Source organism: Hyaena hyaena, unplaced genomic scaffold, assembly GCF_003009895.1.
Source record: "Hyaena hyaena isolate Hyena2069 unplaced genomic scaffold, ASM300989v1 scaffold_95, whole genome shotgun sequence".
NCBI classification, from domain to species: domain Eukaryota; kingdom Metazoa; phylum Chordata; class Mammalia; order Carnivora; family Hyaenidae; genus Hyaena; species Hyaena hyaena.
Genome location: NW_024080727.1, coordinates 1,539,676 through 1,557,937, shown reverse-complemented (window position 1 = coordinate 1,557,937; position 18,262 = coordinate 1,539,676). Strand labels below are relative to the sequence as shown.

At 41.3% G+C, this 18,262-nt stretch overlaps 1 protein-coding gene across 1 annotated transcript in view; it reads left to right on the top strand.

Annotated features, from left to right (window-relative positions):
- The first annotated feature begins 272 nt into the window (after positions 1-272).
- ASB7 (ankyrin repeat and SOCS box containing 7) overlaps positions 273-18,262 on the top strand; it is a 52,940-nt gene continuing 34,950 nt past the window's right edge. The window contains exons 1-4 of the mRNA XM_039235070.1: positions 273-779; positions 943-1,039; positions 8,283-8,404; positions 10,750-11,011. Of these exons, the coding sequence (XP_039091001.1) occupies positions 10,801-11,011 (211 nt within the window). The 5' untranslated portion in view covers positions 273-779; positions 943-1,039; positions 8,283-8,404; positions 10,750-10,800. The remainder of the gene's footprint in view (positions 780-942; positions 1,040-8,282; positions 8,405-10,749; positions 11,012-18,262) is intronic.

Genomic DNA, 18,262 nt, shown 5'->3' with positions numbered 1-18,262 from the left:
TGTCTCTTAGCAACGGCTTCGAGTCCCTCCGCCAGGGGCGGAGCATCGGAAGCCACAGGGGGGAAGCCGAGGGGGAAGTGAGTGAGGCCAATCCGAGACGAGTCCCAGCCTCGATCGGCACGCCTCCTCTAACTGTCGCGAATGCGCAGATGGCTTTACGGCAGGCAAGGGGTGGGGGCAGCTGGGGGTAAGGAGGAGAGAAGGAAGCAACCAACCAACCAAGTCGCCCCCACCCCCCACCCCCACCCACCCCGGACCTGGTTTACGGCTCCGGGCTCAGGCTCCAGTGCGGACGCTGATTGGCTGCTGAAGGCTTGGTCCCATCCCAGTGACCCCAAAGTGCTGGAGGGAGGGGGCGGGGGTGGCCCAGTGCAAAGTGCATCCCGAAAGCCCCTTGCTTGGAGCCCCCGCGGCTGGCACTTCGGACCCTGTATGACCCGGGACCTCGCTGCCCCGAGACCTCCCGTGTGCCTCCGTAGCTGGGAGCCTCCGGCCCGGAGCGCGGCAGCCCCCTGCTCCGAGCCCTCAGACCGGGACTGCCCCCCCCACCCGAGCCGGGACTTCCTCCCCGCACCCCTGCCCCGAGGCTGCCCGGCGGTCAGGATAGTCGCCCTCATTCTGCTCGGCTGTCTTGATGCTCAGCGGGCTGGGGCCGTGAGGCACCGAGAAGGATCAGGAACACCCGTGTCCGGCCCTGCCTGGGGTGTTTGTTCAATGGAGAAGTTGGTGAGTGTGGAGAAGGCTGAAAGGAGGAAGAGAAGCAGCAGCTGAGGAGACAGGTAAAGTCAGTTACCTCCCCTGAGGGGAAGGGGGCTGGCCGGGAAGAAGAATCCCTGCTTCTTCCTGCCTGCCCTTATCACTCTTCCTTCTGCTGCCCCTTCTCAGAGCCCCCTCCTCCTCGCCCCTGGGTCCCTGCACCACTCACTGGTTTCTGCTTTCCAGGTTTGAGCTGACTAGAGGAGACGAGAGCGAGCAGGAAGGGGTCAAGCCACCCACCAGAGAAGCCGCCGCGAGCCTCTGACCAGCATCTTCTGTAAAGGTAATAAACCAGACCTCCCCTCCCCCATTGTTTATTTCTAGCCCCTACCTCATTAAGCATTGCTTTATTTTCAGCGTGGTTACGTGGAAATGCAACTCTTTCCTGGCATCCAGTTTCCCAGCAAAAATAAAACATTGTTGGTGTCTCATCGTTAAGATTTTAATTAACAATAACTTCTCTCTCCCAGAAACGTATTTTCCCTTTTCTGTACATTGTGTTTTCTTTCTTTTTCTTTTCTTTTGCATTATCTTTTGGTACACTGTACCATTTACCCTGCTCTGAGACTTTGGGACCTTTCTGTAGCTCCCCCCCACCTTACTCTCTGAGGAATTCCTCAATTCCTTGTTAATTGCTTGTTAATTCTGAATGACTCTGCTTTTTAATTAAACCACGATTTTCTGTTTTCCCCTTATGTTTTCCTATCACCTCTCCTCTAAATCTGTCAGAAAATCTTTTGAGTAAACTAACTGACAGGGGTTTGGTAGAGGAAGACACAGTAATGGCTTGAAATTTATGAGTTTCAGAAAATAACTTGGCTTTTTTCTAGTGAAAAGTGAGTCTGTGTACCTTAACAGCGTGGATAGTATGAAAGCAATATTTGTTCCTGAAGCACTTGCGTATAACTAACTCTTCCCGCTTTTATGTGTTTTTGTGTGACAGATGGGAATGGGTTCTGAAACTGTTATAAAATGATAAGGAGTAACATTTGTGACACCTTGGATTTTCTAGAAGAACTTAAAAAACTTCATACAATATTTTGTTAATCATTTGACACTCAAGAATTTGAAAACAACGGAATGTTTTTGTGTATTTAGAATCTAGGGCTTTATTCATGCACTCTTCATAGATAAGGTTTCTTATTTCAGAATCCTTACAGATAAGTTGTTAGATTGAAATTTCAGCATCTAATTCATGTGGTCACATTTCTGTATTTTGTTGCTGCCTCAGAAAAATGCACCAAAGGTAAGTTTAGGACATGCATGTAATTCCTAAAGAGGGAATATGATCAGGGAAATTATATAAGAGTTAATTCACAAATTAGTCAAGTGAATGACTTTTCTAACATCCAATAACAGGAGTATAAAGTGACTTCTTAATCTCAGAGTTATTTTAATATCTCAGATTGTTTAGGGAATTTCAGGTACAAAGAAGTACTTAAAATAGCAGAAGTTGTTAGGAAATCTTTGATTTACTTTGTTCCACTGGACTTTCTGCCTTCCCCCAAAAGAAATTAATGCCTTTCCTCATTCTTTGAATTGTGAAGACGTTGCTAAAGATACTTTTAAGTGCTCTGAGGGTTTGCATATTCATGAGACATGGAACTGGACTCCAAAGGGAGAGTGTGTGCTACTGAATGGAATTGAAAGTCAGTATCTTCCAGTGACTGTTCCATGGTGAACATTTAGGGCAGCCTTTACGTGCATATAGGGTCCACTTCTCTTCAGTAAAAGCTAGGCAGAAGCCTGTAAAGTCAAATGCAATTTTCATTATGCAAATATGCAGATCACCAGAGACATCCCCAATAATTACTCTAGGAATTTTTGTTTTTTAAATGCTAAAATAGTTGAAGTATGCTTTTAAGGTAAAGATGAATGATGTGGTTTCTACTCTGGCCTTCCCACTTGCATATTTTTTCTACTTTAGAGAGGACTCTAGCATGTTTTCATTTGCAAGGGGTGTTACCACCTGAGATGGTTAAGGGTGTAGGTCTGTGGCAAATCAGGCATGTAAGGTAACAGAGAGAACACTGCTTTCTTCTGGTTGCCAACCAGGTCATTCTCATTGCTTAAATAATATTTCATTGCTCCTCTCAGCTTTTAACGGTTTTTCTACGATTAGGGAATATATTTATAAATCCTTGGCATCTATTCCTAGTATTAGAATGATTTGAGAGTGTTTGGTCTAGACTATGTCGAATATTTAAAACATTTAATATGGGTAATTATTTACCAGTGTGGACAGTTAGGTAGTTTATGTTTTTCGGACTGGTAGTTAACTTGGTGTTAATTCAATTGCCGGGTATACAGGTTTTTAGAGAAAAAAATGGAAACAGCCTGATTTATCTGATAACTAAATATAGTTTTAGAGTCACATGGAGAGAATAACTGATTTTAGCTGAAGATGTACAGTGATGCATTTTAAGTATGCTGTGGCTTTAAACTTGTATTCTTTATACCTGAAGTAATACCATGCATGATTATTTAATATTATATTTTACATGTATGTATTTTCTCCACATTTAACTTTGGTAACACAGAAGTTCATACTATTCCTAAAAAGTCTACTAAGGTCAGATAAGGTTTATATATTACCAAATATCTGACTTACAGCCTTTTATTTCATTCTCAGCTGAAGATATTACCTAAGGAGAGCGATTGTCTCTTTTCTCGCAAACCTTCTAGGTACTGATGTAAGGCTGCTAAGATGAGGAAGCCAGACAAGGGTTAATAAGATAATATTGACAAGACCTCCTCATTTACAGCACTTGTGATTTTATCCTTGTCTTGAGTCTGGATAAGTGAATTATACAATTTCTTCTCTTGCCTCCTTCACATTCCGTGAAAATGGTTGGTTTTTCTGCTGGAACATTTGAGAATTATAGATAAGTTGTGCATGATAACACATCCTTGTGTTACACGGAGGCCCAGTAATTTGGAGGGAATATGAATACCCTTACTTCTTTTAGAACATCAACACCATGCTAACCATGTGGAGTGATACTAAAAAACACTCTACTTTAATTTGGGTTCCAGGCTCTTGATCGTACAAATAGTGCTGGTCAGCATAGACCTTAGCCATGTTGCACACTTGGGCTTCATAGTGTTTCTGCAGCTGTCTTCCCTCCTAGAGCTTGGGACCCAATGGTGTTTTTTTTTTTTTCTCAGAGCCAATATGCTTGGAGTTGCTGATTTTATTTTCTTACCAGCCTGTATCTCTCTCTGCTCTACAAAGAAATGCTTATTTCCTTTTTTGAGTAGCAAGCTGTTATCTTGTTTCTAGTTGGTGTGAAATCTGAAAGAACAGTTCTAATTTGTATCACCTAATCCAAAAATGTGTGGACTTTTAGTGAAAATAATATGCAAAGAGCCATTAGTGGCTAATCATTTATGCCAGAGGAAATCGGGGACATGTGGCAAATCTGGTGAAAGTTTTAGACAATTTTAGACCGGTCTTAAATATATTTTATTTTATAGTTGTTTTACTCTTCACTCTGTTCTGTGAATATAAACTTCTTTTAATTATGTGAAGCAAGAAGTTTAGTTTTAACTTAATGAAATTCCTTTGGCATCTTTATGGAATTTAGTGTTAACATTTTATTTATTTATTTATTTATTTTTGAAAGAGAGAGAGAGAGCAGAAGTGGGGAGGGGCAGAGAGAGAAAGAGGGAGACACAGGATCCATAGCAGGCTCTAGCCTCTGAGCTGTCAGTACAGAGTGCAGGGCTCAAACTCGTGAACTGCAAGATCCTAACTGAGCTCAAGTGGGAAGCTCAACCGACTGAGCCACCCAGGCACCCCAGTGTTAACATTTTATTTCCTAAATGTATAGTTTCTGGTATGGTCAACAGTGTAAAAGCTCAGAGGCCTACATGATTTCCTTTGGACCTGATGTAGATTAGAAGAGATGGATTCATAAAATTTAAACAACACTATTCAACACACTGTCATGCAGTAAAACCTCATATAAAAATGAGACACATTGGGGAAGTGGTTCATTTTGATACATAATTCTGAAGTCTTGTCTGTCTTTTTTTTTTTTTTTTTTCTTTTCTGACTGAAACCTGGAATGGAATTTCTAAAGATTTACCCTCAGAATTTTAGTCATTCTGAGTCATTAATTTAAAACAGCTTACATTGTATATTTATTTCTCTAGGAAATAGCCTCCTTGGCCATATTCTGTTATTTTATTGGTGACGTCTTCATGAACTATCAGATTTTCAGACCTGCACTCCTTGAGGGAAAATAGACTTTTTTCCTATCTCATGTCTGTACTTCTCTGTGATATATTTTTTAAAGTATTTATTTTTGAGAGAGAGAAAGAACCCATGCAGGGGAAGGGCAGAGAGAGTGGGGTACAGAGGATCTGAAGTAGGCTCCGCACTGACAGTAGAGAGCTCGATGCAGGGCTTTGAACTTAAAAACTGTGAGATCATGACCTGAGCCAAAATCAGATGCTTAACTGACTGAGCTACCCAGGCACCCCAACTTCTCTCTGATTTTTTTTTAATAGTACGTTTAGTACTAGATGTTGTATTTACTTTTTAAGTTAAGTAGCCTTTTTTAAAAATGTATTCATATGTGGATAACTATAGTCTATTCAGTGCAAACTCTCCTAAAATAACACCAAGATAAAATAAATTACTTGTCTGGTGCTTTGGACTGTGAGGATATTTTGGTAATGGTGATAAGTCATTGCCCTTCATAACTTAAGGCATGCAGCTGACAAGGGACAGTGTGTGCGTGGTGTATGCGTGTCTTATGTTTTCTCCAGTAAAAACTGTTGCATGTAAAGAGTGCTTTTTTGGTCGAAACCTATAGTTATTGTTTATAGCGCTTGGTATTGTCAGAAGGGAAAAATGATCTTAACATTTTTAGATATATCTGATTTATTTTAAGAATGCAGAATTCTCTAGTAAAGTTCTACCGGGGGCAACACCCGGGGCCAAGGCCTACCAGTATGCCAAACACACTGTCAGGGGACCTGAGGACTTTATTTGTCTGATTGAAGTAGCTCATAAGGCATTACTGCAAGTTACTGCGGTTTGTGCATCTTTCTTTTTCGGAGAGATAGTCACTTCATCCTTTAACACAAAGCCTTTTCTTCTTATTATTATTAAATTGGTACCATTTCATACTCCCCTAAGCCCCCCACCTTGCATGCCCTCCTCCCCACTTAGCCCCTCTGCCTCCCTGAAGTAGAGATGGGGTAGATAGAATGCATAAGAAACAGATTCCTAAAAGGCTTGAAACCATTGAGGCCCATCTCTGCTTCTCTTGGGAGGCAGCAGATACCAAGGACACTCTTAGAAGTAAGGCATCCTGCAGCATTGATTTTTGAAATGCAGATTTTTGAAATGTAGCGCGTGTGGAAAGCAATCGCCTGTTCATTTGTGGAAAATGCTGGAGGCTCATCATTGGAGACCTCTGTTCCCATTTTTTAAACAAATTTTTAATTTTAGTATAGTGGTAGATTTACAGAAAAATTGCACAGATAGTTCAGAATTCCCGTATACTCCACACCTGGTTTCCACCAACAGCTTATATTAATAGATGGATTTGTCACATTTAATGAACCAACAATGAACGTGATTATTAATTAAAAACCATACTGTGTTCAGACTTTTTTTTAGCTTTTACCTAATACCCTTTTTCTGTTCCAGGATCTCATCAAGGATACCACATTGCATTTAGTCATCCTGTTTCCTTAGGCTCTTCTTGGCCATGATAGTTTCTCAGACTTCCTTGTTTTTGATGGCCTTGACATTTTGAGGATACTGGGCAGGTATTTTTTAGAATGCCCCTCAACTAGAATTTGTGTGGTATTTTTCTCATGATTAGGTGGGGGTTATGGGCTTTGGAGAGAAAGATCACCAAGGTAAATTGCCATTCTCCTCATAGCATACTAGTCACATGACTTGGCATAGCTGGCTGTTAATGGTGGTCACCTGGCTGAGGCAGTGTTTTTCCGGTTTCTCGCTGTTAAAGTTGCTCTTGCCCTCCTTTTCCATGCTGTCCTCATGGGAAGGAAGTGTCTACATGGCCCACAGTAAAGGAGAAGGGAGTTGTGCTACCTCCCTGAGTAGGGGGGATCCATACACTTAACATGGAATTCTGCACAGGAGATTTGTGTCTCCTCCGCCCTTAATTCAATCAGAGCATTATGGGCCTATTGGTATTTATTCTAGACTTTGGGTTAGAATCCATACTGCTTACATTATCTTGTTCAAATCGTTCTATCTTGGCCACTCAGAGCTCTTGTGGCTGGCTCCCATGTTCCTGTGACATTCTCCCATCACTGCATTTCTCTTTGAGCACTTCCTTTTTGGCACAGTGAGGCACTCCAGGCTCATCTTGTATAATCCCTGCCCCACTCTCAGAATTGAGCGCATTTCTGTAAGGATAGTTCTGCATTTTTTGCAGCTTGCCTTGTAGGAGTTGTTCTGATCATGTCTAATTCTTGAATTCATTTTTTAAGAAATGATCGGCAGTTTTAAGTTAAGTATTATTTCCAAGTGCATGTTGGCCAAGTCTTTGTCCTTTCTTGAATGAGTTTGACAAGGGGGAAAAAGGTGTGGAAAAAGGAAAGGGTGAAAGTGGACTATATACTGATGTGGATTGGTTGAAAATTCTGGTGTAAACCAGTGGCACCTGTGACCGTCACTCTTCCCCGTAGTATATCAGGTTGTCAGTCTTTCCTGTTTAAGTGGTAGAGGGCTCAGCATACCCACCCTACTGGGATGGGGTAGTAGTTCTCCCAGTGAATAATTTGTAGAGTGATTTGAGCATAAAGTGTGGAAGTCACTTAGCATGTGCTCCTCTCCTTAATGGAGTTCACAGACCTAGGATTTACTCCATATGAAGAAAGATCCTTTTTTCTTTCAGTTGTAGAGAGGATTTTTCCAGAATTCATATAGGGAAGCTGGCAAGAATGTTGTTCATCTTTTACGCAGTTTGATGTATATATAAAGGAATAACCATTTCGAAATGATTAACATAATGTTTTTTGGGGCATATATATGAAGAGCCAGCATTTAAAGACACACTCTCCTTTTGGTTGTCATAGATTCCATTTTGGCCCTGGCCACCTACTGTATTGAATGAATACATACTTTCCTTTTTGTCCTGTTTAGAAATTGCAAGCGCCTAACAGCGTCAGTTAAAAAGTAATTCAGATGAAGCAAGTCTGAAAATATACTCTGAAAAGAGCAAAAGATAAGATAAAAGGAACCTGTGCTTGCATCTGAATTTCAAATGTGTGATTTTTTTTTAAATTTACTCTTTTTCAAAAAACTGTCCTTTTAAGAAAAAAAATCCCTGAAAATATACCATATCCTGGATCAGTTTAGAGATTAATTTAAGTCTCAAGATCATTTTCTCTAAGAACTGACCTGTGTTCTTTCTCAGCTCTGGATGTTTGTTGTAAAGCGCTAAAATTTAAGCTCATCGAAAGGTAGAGTGTGTAGGCAGCTCTGATTCCTTATTATTTTTAGGAATCTTCCCATAATTGGTATTTGTTTTTAGGTTAAGAAAGCTCATTCACGCCGCAATCTGGACACACTCCGAGCCTCCTTCTCACAATGCTGTATGTGCACAATGGTTATTAGGCAATCCACGTATCAGGAGAAGGGACATTCTTCCGTAAGGTAAGTGACTCAGGGTCATTGGTCATCTGTGCAACCCTGAGGAAGAAAATCCATATAGCTTTTACTTTTCCCTTCAAAGCAACCGAATACACTAAACACAAGAAAATCCAGGTTTATTTATTTATTTTTTGGTACTGTTTGAATCTTACACGGTAGACCTCATTTGAGAGCCAAGGTAATGGTCTCATTTTTTAAAAAAAATCTGTTAAAGTTGATTTGAGCATATAGTAGTATTCATTAATTTCTTCCAATGATCTTCAACATCTTCTCTTATAACTCTAAAAATACACAAAAACCTATTTAAAAGCGTTCTTGGTTTTAACATTTTTAGGACAAGAGACTTAGTTTTATGGTGTTGATTAAAAAAGTAGTTAAGTGAAGAGATAAGGGGGAAATCATGTTTATTAAGGAAAAGAATTCAGGAAATTCCTCATTTCCAAATTTTCTCTTAGGAAATAGCTCTTTGTAGCAGTAGCCTGATATTTTTAAATTGTATTACTTAATAGTAATATTTTTGAATTTGAAATAACCATTTTCAGTTTATAAAACAACATAGGATATTTGATTGTACTCTTAAGCTGTGATGATTTGACCTAGGTCAGGCTTAAGTTTACCTTTGCACAATCTATAGCAAGAGGTTTTACAAGATAAATTATTATTCGTAACAAGATTATCCCAAGATGTCTAACCTACATAGGCGACCAAAGTGTCTTTAAAGGACTTTATCACATAATTTTTTATTTTTAGAAATGGAAGCCACCTAATTAGGAGATGAGTCTAATCTAGTCCTTAAAATTAGCCCAGATGGAATGGCTACTTAGAAGCACATTAGTTTAAGCTTCTGTAAGCTTCTGGAAAGCTTAAAAATGTACTGAAAAAGTTTTTGTACACACATGTAAGATGCTACTTTTCACAGTTCAATTTGGACTTTTTCCCCTTTGCATGAAGGAGATCTCATTTTACATTGAGCCTGAGTGCACACTTCTTTTATGACCTATTAGAGAGTGCAGAAGTCCCAGGATGCTACTTTTTTTTTTAAATGACTTTTTTCATGTGGTGAATCAACAGGTTTCAACTCTTACAGGTTTTTTTTTTTTTTTATCTCACTTGGATTCTGTATGTTTTCTTTTTTTTTAATTTATTTATTTTGGGGGGGGCGGGGAGGTTCGCAGACAGAGGATCTGAAGCCGGCTCTGCACTGACAAGCAGAGAGGCTGACAAGGGACTCAAACTCATAAACCTCGAGATCATGACCTGAGCCAAAGTCAGATGCTTAACTGACTAAGCCACCCACGTGCCCCAATTCTTACAGGTTTTAAATATTATGTGTGATCTTGGTACTTTGCCAATGAAAGTAAAACTTTTAGAAAACTGAAATTAGAAAAGTGGAAAAGATAATGTGGCAGAAAAAGAGGGGTGGTAAATCATGCATGCATCAAATAACAAAGTGGGGAGGATAGAAAGAAACAAATAAAAGGAAAATGCATACTCTCTATGCATTTTACTTTACCCCACCCACTTCTTTTCCCCCAAACCTTTCACCCTTTGGGGCTAAAAAGAAAATATTGAAATACTTTAGGGGAGACATCTAAAAGTTTTTCTTTTCCTTTTTTTTTAAACTGCTTCTCAGAGTCTTTAATCTTCATAGGCTATGAATTGGCCATTTCATACCTGTATCCACTCACTGATCTGCGATCGAAATCTTGAGTGGTTTATAACTGGGTACATTGGGGAAATCACTCTTTTTTTAAAAAATTTTTTTAATGTTTATTTTTGAGAGAAAGAGAGGGGGCAGAGCCTGAGTGGGGGAGGGGCAGAGAGAGAGAGAGGGAGACACCGAATCCCGAGCAGGCTCCAGGCTCTGAGCTGAGCCGAGCCTGACGTGGGGCTCAGACTCAAGGATCGCGAGCCTGTGACTAGAGCCGAAGTTGGACGCTTAACCGACTAAGCCCCATGGCACCGCAGGGAAATCAAACTCTTAAGACAAGCACTCATCTGACTCCTGTTGTCTCCCATTTTCTAGCTGCCCAGCATCACCTTCCATTATCCCTAAAATAATGCCGCTGTGTTCATAGGATGTTTGCTTCGAGTTTTCAAAAGACTACAGGAGAAATTTCCTGTAACTGCAGTTTAGGGCTTTGTGCCTGGCTTTTTGTTTGAAATCTTTTATCATCTTCAGGAAGCTACCAAAGTGTTGGTTTTAAGAGGTCCATGTTTATTAGTTGTAGGATGAACTCATAAGTAAGACTTATGTGATTTAACAATGGAAAATTCTGTGCTATTTAATGGACACACTGTGAAGAGCTGGCTGTTCTTAATTTCACGTCTTCTCCCTCCCCTTAAAGGCTGTTCCCTGTGACCTAATGAATCCTTGGTAAACAGTGGACTCAGCTAGGATGTTACACCACCATTGCCGAAGGAACCCTGAACTCCAGGAAGAATTGCAGATCCAGGCTGCAGTGGCGGCCGGGGATGTTCACACAGTACGGAAGATGTTAGAACAAGGCTATTCTCCAAACGGCCGGGATGCCAATGGCTGGACCCTGCTTCACTTCTCTGCAGCGAGAGGGAAGGAAAGATGTGTTCGAGTATTTCTAGAACATGGAGGTGAGTTTTCTGGAAGCAAGCCTTTTTTGTCAAGGAGAAACTTAAATTAGATATAGTTTAAATATATGTGTACGTGTATATAATGTTTAATGCTTCTCTTTGGTTGCTGCCCACCTTCTTATTCTCTCCTTCGTGAAGATTTGTTGCAAGTGTGCTGCGTTTTGTTTGAAACCAGATTGTTTATAAAGAGCAGTTTGGTGAATGTAATGTGCTCTTTTTCCCGCCGTGACTGTAGTTTATACACAGCCATATTTTCCCAGGGCACCTCAAGTAAAAGCAACCCTCCATGCTGTCCGGTTGCTTCTGTTTCGGAAGCAGAAGTGGTTGTGGGACCCACAATTAGAGAGTTGCACAAGTTTCCCGTTTGATGATTGCTCATGGAAACAGACCTAGCACAGGTCTCTTTAAGTGTCATGCCCTTAATGAAGTCCTATCTTTTGAAGTTAACCTCTTTAAAAAAAAAAACTTTTGGATGATGTCTTTTATTACTGTTTTAGAGTTCCTGCCTTTTCCAGAACTGTACATAGTCTGTAGGTTAGAAGGTAGATTATCTGAGGTCTCGTTGTGTATAAATATACACAGTTGGAAACGACATCTGACATTTAATGCTTCTGCTTTGAAAAACTGTCCATTCCCATAGTTAACAGTTTCCGTAACTAATAAGAACTAACAATTGTCCCAGACTAGTTTACTTTTTTCCCTGTTGAATTTCTACTTAATGTTCCAAAGATGGGCTAGATGTATTTTGTATCCGTACCCATGTTATCTTTGTAAATTATGGTGTAAAGCAGCTTAGTTGGGGCTCCGGTTCCACACGTGCCCCTCTCAGGGCCTGAATTGCTCTTTGACAACCATTTGGTTTCATTTTTAAGGTGTACTGTGTTACGAGACTAGTCAAACTTGTAAACCTACCTGAAGTACAGAAAACTTTAGAAGTCCCAGGGCTCTCTTGAAGGTCGTGTGAATTACGTGAAAGGCTGTGAGTGGGAACTAACTGCAGAGCCATGCGAAGCCTGAGACTCTCGAGTCTTCACCCTCCCCCCCTCCCCACCCCCCCGCGGGGCCCCGTAATAAATAGGAACTAAATCCCTGAAACAGTGGACCGTGGACAGGGCCCAGTCATTCGCTGTCCATGCCTCATTTGTAGTTGTCCTCCCTCCCTTCTGCCACCCTGGCTCTTCCCTCATCGCACCTTGCGCTTTGGAAACCTCAGTCCTGAAGTTAATGAAGGGGAAATACGGACGAGGAACAAGAGAAAGATCTGGGAAGTTGAAAGCCATAGGATCAGAACATTTAAAAATTCTGGCAGTGCTTATCAAGTTCAGAGTTGACATTTTTTTTTTAACGTGTATTTAGTTTTGAGAGGGAGGGAGACAGAGTGCAAGCGGGGAAAGGCAGAGAGAGAGGGAGACACAGAATCTAAAAGAGGCTCCAGGCCCCAAGCTCCAAGCTGTCAGCACAGAGCCTGACGTGGGGCTCAAACTCACGAACTGCAAGATCATGACCTGAGCCAAAGTCAGACGCTTGGTCAGCTGAGCCACCCAGGCACGCCCAGAGTTTACTACCTAGTCCCGTTACTTTCTGCTTCTGTCAGCCTGCTTTTAAACAATTAACTAAAAAAAAAAAAAAAGTCAATTACCCAGGTAATAAATAATATTACTGTGTCTCCTTAAATGAAACAATTTTCAAATAAATCGCAAATAAAGCCAAAGACCCCTTTGGCCCAACTCCCAATCCTTTCTGCCTGCTCCCTCTCAGGAGTAACCATAGATAGGAGTTTGGGATAACTTCCTCATACTGTTACTTACACTTACAGAAAATATGTCATATTGTGTTGTGTGTAGTTTTAGAGCATAAGTAATATCATGCTGACCATGTTATCCTATGCTGCAGCTGTTGTTTTATGCTGAACTATACAACTTAAGATTTTTTTAAAAAAATAAGGGGTTGGCAAACTTCTTCTGTAAAAGACCAGGTAGGAAATATTTTAGGGTTTGAAGACCCTGCTGTTTCAGTCATAAGTACTCTACTCTGCCTTTGTAGCTAGCGTGAAAGCTGCCATAGACAATTTGAAGTGGATGAATGTGCCTGTGTGCTAATAAAACTTTTTAAAGTCCAATGGTGGGCCACAGTTGGCCTGTGGGCCACAGTTTGCTGAACCTGTTTCCTCACTCACCCTCCCCTCTGTGCATGTGTGTGTGTGTGTGTGTGTGTGTGTGTGTGTATAGATATTTTTAACAGCTTTTATTGCGGTAGAATCCACATACCTTACAATTCATTCATTTAAAGTGTACATACAGTTCAGCGCCCTTTAGCGTATTTATAGAGTTGGATATCCATCACCACAAGTAATTTTAGAACATTTTCATTACCCCTGAAAATACTTGTGTGTGTTTTATAATATGCATAGATTTACTCTGTTCTTTTTAGCTGCTAATTATAATATGTGTTAGTATGGACATACTGTCATTTGTCTAAACCATTCTTTATTGGTTATTATTTGAGAATGGCTAAAATTTTCTCAGCAGATTTTATTTGTTGAGAACGTAACATACGTTGTTAAAAACCAAACGGTAGGTATTCTGGACTGTTCAGTGAGGGGAAAACACCTCTCTAATACCTGTCGCTGACATCGCTTTCCAGAGGCAGTCACTCTTACTGGTTTCTTTTGTGTTCCTGCAGAGATAATCTGTGCATCTAGGTGCATATAATTTTCCATCCTCCACCTTCTAGCCTGCTTCTTTTTTTTGTTAATAGTCTATTCCACATCTTGCTTTTTCCACTTAATAGTTTACCTAAGCAATAGTTCTTATCACTGTTGACACTATCTCAGATTCTGTTGCACAAGTAATTTACTTAAACTTATCCCCCATTGTTAGACATTTTGATTTTTCATTTTTCTACTACTGGAAACAGAGAATTACAGAGAATGTCCTTGGCTGATTTTTTTTTTTTTTCTTCAACATCTGTGAGGATTTATCTGTTGGATAATTCCTAGAAGTGCAGTTGCCAAATCAAGAGGATGTTAAATTTTGTTTCAATAGAGTTTTGACAAATTGCCCTCCAGAGAAGGTTAGGGTGGCCCTGTCCTTACTGACCAGGTGGGGATCTTGCCTGTTCCCCACCTTTGCCAGTCATCCATCACAAGATGGTTTGCTCTTCCTCTGTGTGATTTGCTTCTCTCTCTCTCTCTCTCTCTCTCTCTCTCTCTCATTCTTTCTTCTTCTTCTCCTCCCCTTTCCCTTCCCACCCCGCTGCTTCTTCTCCAGAAATGACACTTGAGTAACAAAGCATTTGCAAGACTGGGCTGCTTTGCTGATCCTTTTCTCACTGACTTATAGGAATTATTCATATATTCTTCTTTGTTAGATATATGTTCTATCAGTCTTCTCTCCAGTTTTAGCTTTATCACAGTCTTGATATCATGTTTATTTTCGTTAGGCTGAAGTTTGCATTTGATTGTAGTTGAATTTTATTTTTCATTTGCCTTAGGTTGTGTGCTTTTTTGTGTCTTGTCCACCATACCGATGGGTCATTTATTTGCCTGTATTTTCTTCTAAAAAAAAGTTTTATGGCATTTAGGTCCTTTATCTATCCAGTTTTGATTTTGGTGTATTGTATGAGATGGTCAGGTACAATCTCACATTTTTTCCCCATAAGGGTAGCCTAAACCATCGCTTCTGTCCTCATTGCTATGCCTTTCTGGCTCAGATATTAAGTTTTAATGTACGCATGGTTCCATTAAATCTAGTGTCTGTTGGTATAACCCTGAGTCAGTATAATACTGTTGTAATTAATATCACTCTATAATTAAAGTTTCGATTTGCAGGAGGAGGCGAGTACGGCAAATCTCCTTGTTCTTTAAGGATGCCTTGCCCACTCTAAGCCCTTTATGTTTTCTTATAAAATTTTAAAACAACAGAACTAAATATTTTGGAGAAGCCCTTCAATTGTTTTTATATAACACCTTTTACTCATTCCTATTACCCTAGCAGAATTAGAAGGCTTGGGAAATATTTTTTTCCTAGCACGTTATGTATCAATTTGGAAATAGTAACAGGAGAAGAACTTTCCTCCTCCCCTGTGCCCTTGGCCACAGGTAATGCTTCGCGGTGCTGTGTGTTTAGTCCAAGCCTCCTTCTGACCTCTAGTCCAGCATGTCCAGCTTCATGTTAAGCCTCTGCTTGTTCATGGCTCACGCACAGCACAGGCTGCTGCGTGGATGTGTTCTTTCACAGGTGGCAGTGCCCTACAGCCTGCTACGCAGCAACCTAGAAACCACCCTTGACATTCTTCCTTCTTAAATAGTTGCCAGATCTTCGCATTTCTCTTCATTGGAGGCACTGCCCCCCGCCCCTGCCCCTCCTTGGGCAAAGAAACCTTGTTCCTCGCCGGGACTGAGATGATGTTCTCCCTCATCCCTGCTTCCAGTCTTGCCCCCTCCTGGCCAGTGTCCACACAGAATGATCTGTGATAAAAATGATAATAAAAATAATTTCCTTTTTAAAATCATTGAAAGTTTTCCCTCTCTTAGGGTAGTAGTCAAAGTCCTTAATGTGACCTGTATGAGCCTGTGATGTCTGACTCCCCTGCAGTATCTTTCCAGCTTCATCTTTGAGCCGCAGCCCTTCTGTGTTCACATCCCCTGAGCCCAGAGGCCTTTGCACAGGACCCGCTGAGTCTCCCTGCCTCCCCCTTGTCACCCCACTGCTGCCACCTTCACCTCCTTCATGCCTGCTTCTCCGTCAGCTTTCATGTTTATCATCCAGACTTGGGCAGATCCTTCTGTTGCATGATATTATTGTCTGCATTGTTCTATCACAAGCGTAATGATTTATTTGTGTACTGTTCTATTAAATATATACGTATTTCCTGTTAGTCTGAAGCTTCCTGAGGGTAGCACCCATATCTGCTTTGTTCTCAAGGAGAGAGAGGAAACATAACCAGCTATCTAACAGAATTGGTCCCGGGCCATACAGAGATAAGACTAATCCTTTCTTAAAAGATAGTGATTGAAAATGGGCTAGCCTTGGGGTGGGATTAGAAGGGTGTTTGAATTCGTCATACCTGCTTTTTTCCTAAAACATTAGTTCCTTTAAGAGCTTGAAAATTTCCAGATTGGCCCCCTCCTGTTAATACCTACCTTTTGTGATGCAAATTAAGGTGAACTGAAGTCCAATTCAGGTGTGGGTAAGTGAGCCAAATAACCCACAAGAAACAAAGGTTCATTTCTCTCCCCCTTCTCCTCCTCCTGCCCCCCAATCCCATGAGAGTGGGGAGAGGATTCATAAAGATAGTTAGATGGGGTGGCCAGTTGGTCCTCCATAAACCACTTATTCATGTATTTATTCAGCAGATATTCATTGGGCAGCTAACATATGCCAGGCTCTGGGCCAGGCACCGAGATGCAGAATGAGCAGACACTGCTAGCCGTCTGGTCCTTCACAGTCAAGTGGGTGGATAGATTTAGGGCCAACGTTTATTGAGCAGTTATTACCAGCCTAATGCTTCACAGCAGTTCTGTGAGGGTGAGTAGTAGTTTTTCCATTGAGGAAACTGAGCCACAGAATGGAAAATAATTTGCCCAAGGCCATTCACCCTATAAATGGTGGAGCTAGGGTTCAAACCCACTGTCTTAACTATGAATCTGTATGGCCTGCCTATAAGGATACAATGCAGTTCCAACAGCACGAGCTAAGTGCCGGGTATAAAAGGTCCCCACTGTTGCAGGGGTGGGTGTGGGGGCCACAGCAAAGGAGATTTACTAGAGAAAACTTGGTTTGACTTGAGATCTTGAAAGGTGGGGCAGGGATGAGACAGTGGAAGGACAGAGATATGGGATTATCTGAAACACGTAGGACACTGAGTGTGAAGGGTAGGAGAAGGAAAGGGGCGTGTTTGATTTTAAAAACTGAGAAAAGGTCAGTATGATTAGAGCATATCCAATAATTTGTTCTATGGACTTGTATCAGCCATCTGACATTTGACAGAGAGGAGTGGCAGAAACAGATTTGCGTTTTAGCAAATTCACTGGTGATAGTATGTGAACTTAGTGAAAGGGCCCGAAATCTCAGCAAGAGCAGGTGGGTGCGTATTTCTTGATCAGAATTGTGATCTCATTTCCCTGCACCCCACCGTAAGTTTATTGACCACCTGCTCTGTGTCAGGCACTGTTCTGAATGTAGTGGGAATATAGCAACAGAGTAAGGTCCCTGCTGTCATGGCACTTACATTTTTTTAGAGAGAGCGAGTGTGTGCAAATGGGGTAGGGGGATGGAGAGAGAACCCAAGCAGGCCCTGCACTATCGGCGTGGAGCCCGATGAGGGGCTCAAACTTACAAACAGTGAGATCATGACCTGAGCCAAAATCAAGAGTCAGTCGCTTAACCGACTGAGTTTCCCAGGCACCCCAGCACTTAAGCATTTCTGAATGAAGGAAGTTGACCGTGAAATGTACAATGCCAGGTGGTGATCAGCACGGTGAAGAAAGATGAAGCAGAGAAGGGATAAAGAAGTACAGGCTTTTGTTTTAAATTAAGTATTAGGGAAGGCCTCCAGTGTGCCATTTGAATGGAATCTTGGAAGAAATGAAAACCAGACCATGAGAAAATCTGGCAGAAAAATGTTAAAGTTAAAGGGAACACTGGGGCACTTGGGTGGCTCAGTCAGTTGAGCTGCCGACTTAGGCTCAGGTATGAGTTCAAGCCTTGTGTCAGGCTCTGTGTTGACAGCTCGGAGCCTGGAGCCTGCTTCAGATCCTGCCTCCGTCTCTCTCTGTTCCTCCTCTGCTCACACTCACTCACTCTCTCTCTCAAATAGAAGTAGACATTTAAAAAAATTTTTTTAAAAAGAGATAAAGGGAACAAGCAAGTGCTGCACAAATTCTGGGAAGGGAACATAAAGTAGCACTTTGAAGACAAAGCCAGAAAGACTACAGCAAGAGCAGAACGATGGGAGAGAGGGGGCCGACCAGGCTAAAGAGATGATGAGCTGACATATTCCATAGGTCCTTGATGGTTCCAAAGGTTTTGGACTTTGTTCCAACTGAGAATGGAAAACCATCAAAGGTTTCTCAACTGAAGAATGAGAAGACCTTACTGAAGGGCTCACTCTGGCTTGAGGAAGATGGATTGTAGAGGAGCAAAAGATAAAGGGGAACACCTATTGGGAAGCTTTGGAATAGTTGAGGCAGGAGATGCTAGCGACTCAGCCTAGACAAGAGCAGTCCTGTGTTGAAAAGTGGTCAGATTC